The sequence below is a fragment of the Ruditapes philippinarum genome, unplaced genomic scaffold, assembly GCF_026571515.1.
Source record: "Ruditapes philippinarum isolate M1 unplaced genomic scaffold, ASM2657151v2 ctg9142_1_1_1_1, whole genome shotgun sequence".
Classification (NCBI taxonomy): Eukaryota; Metazoa; Mollusca; class Bivalvia; order Venerida; family Veneridae; genus Ruditapes; species Ruditapes philippinarum.
This window is the reverse complement of record NW_026856381.1, coordinates 4,793-11,778: the sequence shown is the minus strand read 5'-3', so window position 1 is coordinate 11,778 and position 6,986 is coordinate 4,793. Positions and strand designations below refer to the sequence as shown.

The 6,986-nt window shown below is 32.8% G+C and overlaps 1 protein-coding gene across 1 annotated transcript; it reads right to left on the bottom strand.

Moving 5' to 3' along the window:
* Nucleotides 1–1,613: 1,613 nt before the first annotated feature.
* LOC132746331 (uncharacterized) lies at nucleotides 1,614–6,566 on the bottom strand. The gene is made up of 5 exons (XM_060735444.1): nucleotides 6,213–6,566; nucleotides 5,129–5,298; nucleotides 4,211–4,380; nucleotides 2,593–2,786; nucleotides 1,614–1,945 (listed from the first exon to the last, which is right to left on the bottom strand). The coding sequence occupies exons 1-5, from the start codon at nucleotides 6,310–6,312 to the stop codon at nucleotides 1,782–1,784; spliced, it is 798 nt and encodes a 265-aa protein (XP_060591427.1). The 5' UTR covers nucleotides 6,313–6,566; the 3' UTR covers nucleotides 1,614–1,781.
* Between the last annotated feature and the right edge of the window lie 420 nt (nucleotides 6,567–6,986).

The following is a 6,986-nucleotide window of genomic DNA, read 5'->3' as shown; positions in this document are numbered from 1 at the left end:
TAAGGTATTTTCTTCAAACTTTAAATATAAGTTGCTTGTCATCAACCACATCATATGTGACAAGGTTTACAACTCTAGTACAAAATTTATCAGAATTACCTCCCTTGAACTTAGAATTTTCATGAAAAAAACATTGTTTTTTTTAATAACTTCTTTTTCTGAATGTATCTACTTCAAACTTCATATAAATGTTTTTTATTGTCACTCAACATTTGTGAGTGTTCAATACTCTAGCAAGACTATTTCCAGAATTATGCCCCTTTTGAACTTAGACTTTTTTTTGAGAAATTGGTAATTTTTACTCCAACTTCTTCAATCATGATAGGATTTTAAAAAATGTTATATTTTGATAACAGGGATGTTTAAAAAATAACTTTAGAGTGTCCTTCAGTCCGTCTGTCTGTACATAAAAACTGTTTCCTGTGATCACTTTTAAAGAACCTTTTCAACAAATTTACTTAAAATAGGAACCTAAGTGAATGGTCCTTCAGAATGTTGCTTGGGCTCTTACCGGTAGGGGACTTATGGATTGCTTGCAATACTATGATAATTGCTTGTTCAACTTAGAAATTCATGGTAAAGTTTTGCTTGTAAGCTGTTATCTCAATAACTACTGAAGGGTTTGTGCCTTTTTTGGGACAATGTTATGCATTCATAATAATAAAGCAGTGATTTACTTGATAAAACATCTTAATAACAAGCCTTTGTACCTTTTCTATCAAATTAATGTATTCATAGGTAATTGGTATTATTATACTCAATAAAACACTCTTGTGACATTACCTTCCAAATAGTCAAGCAAATACTGTATAATTAGACTCTCTCTAAGGCCTATAACATGAATTTATAAAAAAAATTAGCCCTTTTGTGAACTTAAAAAATTTAACATTATCAAGGCTCTTTTACTATCAAGCACTTAGAATACTCAAGCGTGCTGTCCTACTGACAGCTCTTGTTTATGCCCCTTGTCTGGGAATAGCTGTTAAAACAAATATATTAGGAGCAATTTAATAGACTAAAGCAAGTGAAAACAAAACTATCGTGGATCATTACTGTAACTGGGAACTTCCATAAGTTTTACAGGGAGGTTCTTTGTCCTTTTTGTTGGAAGATGTGACATTTTTTTTATAAATCTGAGTGAGTAATTTGCTTTTGCTGTTTATTTATTTATATTATTGATCCAAGATAGACCTTCACTTATTATTACGCCTAAAAGAAGCCTCTGTGGATTTTAGTTATTTACTCCATGGACAGATCCTATTCCCAGTTTTCAAGACTGTTTAGATCTTTTTGGAGGGTTTGGGCATCTTCGATTGATTCAAACCAAATGTAGATTACTACAAAACATGCACCCTTCTAAATTTACATTTATTAATTTATTTATCAATTATAACGCCACCAAGGTTGCATACCTATATTCTTTGTTTTTTCTCTTTCCTTGTTAGAAAATACTTTCAATATTTACAGGTGAAATTTAATAGAGCTATAAAGAGACACAAACATCTTGAATGAATTAAGACAGTACACAACACCTTCCAAACATTGAATATTTTATTATAAAGCTTGAATTCTATATATGAGAACTTGATAAATCATTAAAACTTATTGCCTAAGGTTAAAATCAGTCTAAACAATGTCAAATTTCAGAAAAGCATCCTTTTTAGGATAACTGTAAGAATAATTGCCACTGAAAATAATAGAAATCCAGTACTACCAACGTGTTATTGTCATATCATATAAACACAGCATATTTATAAAAGATGATTTAACAAAAATGTTATCTATTTCTTCTTCTTGAATTCGAAAGGATTAACGCGTACTATAGTTCTGAACTGATTTGGTTGAGATTGTTGATTCCTTTGGGAGACCTGAACGGGTTGCGGGGCAGCCGGATATGGCACGTGACTTACAGATATCTGCATCATGTCGGCGTAACCTACCGAACCTGAAATATAGTAAAAGCATCACATAAATTTATCATTACTACAACACTCGGTTTAACAAGATGTAAAGAACTTATGTGATGGTTTAATATTCGAATATTTGACGTTTTCAATATGAGAACATTGTAGTTAAAAGAGTAACACCTTATGGTTTAAATATAGATGTATTTATTTAAGCTTGATTGCTAGACAAGTTCTTGCAACTTATATTAATCTACTTCTAAATCCGCTTCCTGGAACTAACCAGTACGGGTGTCATGAAGAAACATGGGCGTACACGATTAGGGCTCGAACCCATGATCACTGGGTTAAGAGGCAGACACCTTAACCTTATGTGTAACATATGCAAATATTTTTTTCTTTCAAACGCAGACACAGTTTTACTTCTTCGTATTACTACGGAGACCGAGTATATTAGTGACTAGCAGAGGTAGCATTTTCAATTGCAGTTAATGCATTGGAATGTCTGAAATACGCCCCTGGTGTTCTATTTCTGCGGTGTAATCATTGTGTTTGTTCAATTTCTGTCGTATAACATCATTATTAATATCACCACGTGAATTACGGTTCAACTATTGAACTCTGAGATGTAATGTTTATACTATTTTACATCCGTAATATTGTTAAAAATTTTCGAAAATATATATACGTGGATCGCTCCATTTCGTTTTTCTGTCTCCCTTAGCGTACATAATGGTAGGGAATTTGGCGACATTTTCATATCCACATACACATCGATCTCGGCCTGGTTTAGGTTTGTCTATGACCTGTATCCAACCTTCGTCGTTAAAACAGTCACCACGATGTCGAGAACTGACGGTCCAGTGACGGGCATCATCATCTCTGTAATTGGAAATCTTTTTTTTTTTTTAAATACTAAACAATTGGTTTGTTAGTTCATTTATGTTTAGTGATGAGTTTCAATTGCTTTGGTATGTCGAAGTTATTCAATTATACCAACCCGTTATCATACTCGCACTGTATGTGTCCGCATTTACTCCATTAAAGTTGCACACCTCCAGATGAGCCAAAATATTTTCATGAAAATTACCATAAATCTGGAGGCGTGCTGCTTTAAACATGTCGAGCAGTTATGCCGGACCGTACAATTTAAGTTTCATCAATGCTGACTAACAAACACTAGCCTATGCTAACTATATATTCATAAGGGGAAAATACGTAGTTTGAATTTGTACCTAAATTAGTTATAGAACAAATACCATTACAAGTAAGGTAACGTTACCATTATGTGTCTACTACATTCCCCTGTCCGTAATATGTCGTGACATTGAGATGACCTTGTCAAGCTTTAAGTACTTCATTTACAAGACATGTATGATATGGCATACATTAATAAGATTGATGGTACGTTGTTCGTGTCAACCGAACATAGTACTTTTCAGAATTATTTTCGGTATGCTTTCCTCAGAAAAAATAAAAGCCACTTTATATCCACTTTACGTTTTAGTAAAATGGTACTGTAATGAGTTAACGATATCACATGCCAATTATTATATATATGTACATATTTTGCTATATTAACGACAACTCTTAAACACGACCAGACAGATTGTATATATTTTTATCTAAAATGAGGTTGCTGAGGAAAAAGTTTAGGTTAAGGTTTAAATATTTACATAAAAGGTTCATTGTAACAGTATCTAAATATAACTTAATAGATAACGCTTCCACGATCGTGAGATTCTGGCCAAGTAAAAATCGCTCGTGTCAAATATTAGTTCCAGATCAAGATAATTATATAATAACCCTGTTCTAATCACGTGAGTTTAACCATATTCTAACCACGCAAGTCTAAGATGTTTCTATAATCACGCGAGCTTAAGATGTTTCTATAATAACCCTGTCTAATCACGTGAGACATAGATACCTTTGTAATCACGTGAATTTAATATATTTCTATTATATATAACCCTGTCTAATCACGTGAGTTTAAGATATTTCTATAATAACCCTGTCTAATCACGTGAGTTTAGATGTTTCTATAATAACCCTCTTTTAAGATATTTCTATAACAACCCTGTCAAATCACGTGAGTGTAAGATATTTCTATGGTAAGTCCGTCTGATCACGTGAGTTTAAGATATTTCTAAAATAACCCTGTCTAATCACTTGATTTTTCAGATATTTTTTATAATAACCATGTCTTATCATGTAAGTGTAAGATATTTCTAAAATAACTTTGTCTGATCACGTGAGTGTAAGATATATCTTAAGGTAATTATAGTATACGAAACAATACAATTTACCCATCAAAACTAAAGTCATCTCCCGGGAAAGGTGAACCATCTACTGGTATATCAACATAAGTTGTTTTACGGAGGTTTCTGGGATTGAAGAAACTTGTCATATTTTGCATAAGACCTTCAAACTCGAACTCGGCCACCTCGTCACCATCGTCATATAGTTCTATGCGAACCTGTAATGAAATGTTAATGATAACTTCTTAATTCGTTACAAGACACGTATAATAAATGAACACAGACTTGGGAAGACCCAGTGTTTTTGGTATATTACAATACCATACAACACTATTACAGTTTTAACGTATGCCATCAATGCGCTTTAGTGTTGTACTGTCTAACTAGCTGTATCACGGTTATAAAATATTGTGTGACTGTTACATAGAGTGCGATATACTTTTATTTAAACTCGCCACCGGAAACCCTGATGTGACTTTCACTCAAGAAAACTTGCAGTTTTTGGTTTTGGTCTAGTGCAAAGGATCTGGGTCTTTGAAATAGTATTTTTGAAAGACCCTGCATTTGAAATACCCTGAAAGGATGTAGTTATTATGCCTTTTCAAGGGAAATAACTGGCTCTTTTGCGTTAGTACTTTTAACATTATATCTCTGTTCCACCTGAAAGATTTGTTATTTTTTTATAGTTGAAATAGCGGGGAAACGAACTCACGGTCCCCTGGATTTGTAATTCCGGCAGTTTTGCCACCGACCATCGCTGTTTAGAAAGCAGCCAGATTATAAATACATTTGAGGAATCAGCTTGAATGTGGTAATCTAAGTCTGTTTCATATTAATCATTCCATTAGAAAAGCGGCAAATATAAAGAATTTTAGGTGCTTCCGGGCTCATTAAGGCTTACTATGGCTTGATATGGTACAGGAATTAAAAAGAAATATTTCCTATTTTTTAATCTTCACATAATACCTTCTGTATGTTATTATGATGCCACTGGTCTAATTTCCAGCTACGGAACTGTGAATCGTCCTCATCCCCGTACCGTGCCGTTCTTTCCTGACTGAGGTAGTCATCGTGAGAATCCCAGTCATCACCTTGGTAAATTCTGTACACAGATTCCCAGTCATCTTCGTTAATAGCTAAAATAAACCAAAGAATTTCTTATCAAATTAAACCTATCTATTATTTACTTATAAAAGAAAAGTTTAGAAAAATGCATATTTTCTGATTTCATTTTCCGTTTTCACTATAAAAATATTTTCCGTATTTTCACTGGTGTCTTGTCGGACTACTTTCTTTTACATTCAGCAAGCACACAGAATTAAAGGGGAAGTCTCATGAAGCGTACAGGCAAAAAAGGTATATAATAAACAGAATTTCCCTCCAGAATTTATTTTCATCTTGACACAGAGCTGTATTTATTTATAATATAAGTCTCTGATCTTGTGAAATATTCGTGAAATATTCATTTTCATGTCACTAGATGAAAATAAATACCGTATTTAAAGAAAATAATTTGAATATCCTCTCTATATTCCTGCATTATACATGAGCTACATCTATCGTCCATGGATAATTTGAAAAATATCATTGAACCTACGTCACTCTAAGCCATATATTAGTGAGTTTACAGGCCTTTCTTGATTTGCAAATTGAAAAAAAAAATACAGCCATCTGTTTCTTTCTTTTCCTTCTGTTTGTATTATTTGGCATTCTTGTTCATTAAATATGTATTAAAACCATCAATATTAAACTTATTATTATTATTTTATCTTATACACATGTCATTTATGAATTGTTTTGACCCAAGCAGTCAATGGAAAAAAGTATTAGGGTGTAAAATTAACTTAAAATTAATAATCACATAGAACTGTCAAGTCAAAGTTAAAAAGACATGCATGTTTTTTTTTTTTTTTTTTTTTTTTTTTTTTAATGAATAGAGTTGAACATTATTTCAAACCGTATAACCCCTTGTCCTTATTTAACGAGAAGTTTTTTCAAAAGTATTCGTACTTGTGATAAAAAAAGATCAACAAAACAACAAAAAACTTACCATCAGAGGCAATAGCTTGCTGGGTACTAAATAATAATCCAGCTTTACTAGAGTGTATCACTACGCCGAGAAAAAATAGTTCTAATAATAACTTAAACATTTTCTTCTAGTTTAATTTATTTTCCGAAAGAATGGTCAAGTCTGTATCCGCATGATAACAGAGAGTATTCTACGATGACAATGAAACAAAGTTAGGAAACTAGTGACTTTTATATCTGATTAAATAAATGTCACCGTAAAATAAAAGAAACAAGGACGTCATTATCAGAGATAAAAAAACAACGCTAAATTGTTTATATTTTTTTCTTCGCTCCATAAATTTCTCTGACATGTTTTGGTCCACTAATAAACCTTTTTCACACCTTGGAACATGATGCGACCACCGAATACGGGGTTTAGTCATTTTCCGGGGCACATTCAGAAAATATCATAATATGAAGAAATGAGCTTGATTAATTGTCGTCCGTTCAGGGAATAGGTAAAAAATACGCATTTCTTATAACAGCTGTCATAATGATGCATGCGAACCTTCTATCAACGTTGTTTCACTATTACACTGCATTAAGGCAGCTTCAACACTCGCCCACCTACCTGTTAATTAAGTGTACACTGTTTGTTACATAACATGATCTAGAAGTGCATCACAAAAAGGCTTAACTTAATAAGTACAAATTTCAGGTGGTTTATCTTTATGGACGGATGACCAGCCTAGGCATGACAACTTCATTTCATAACAACAATTACACAAAAGTGATTAGTCAATGTTTCATCCGA

Bases quoted from the DNA above. Each gene is read 5' to 3' on its own strand.
- LOC132746331 (XM_060735444.1), bottom strand. From the start codon at position 6,312: ATGTTTAAGTTATTATTAGAACTATTTTTTCTCGGCGTAGTGATACAC. The intron at 2,787-4,210 runs GTAAATTGTATT...TTCCAATTACAG, and splicing joins GATGACTTTAGTTTTGATGG to AGATGATGATGCCCGTCACT. The intron at 1,946-2,592 runs GTATATATATTT...ACTATATTTCAG, and splicing joins AACGAAATGGAGCGATCCAC to GTTCGGTAGGTTACGCCGAC.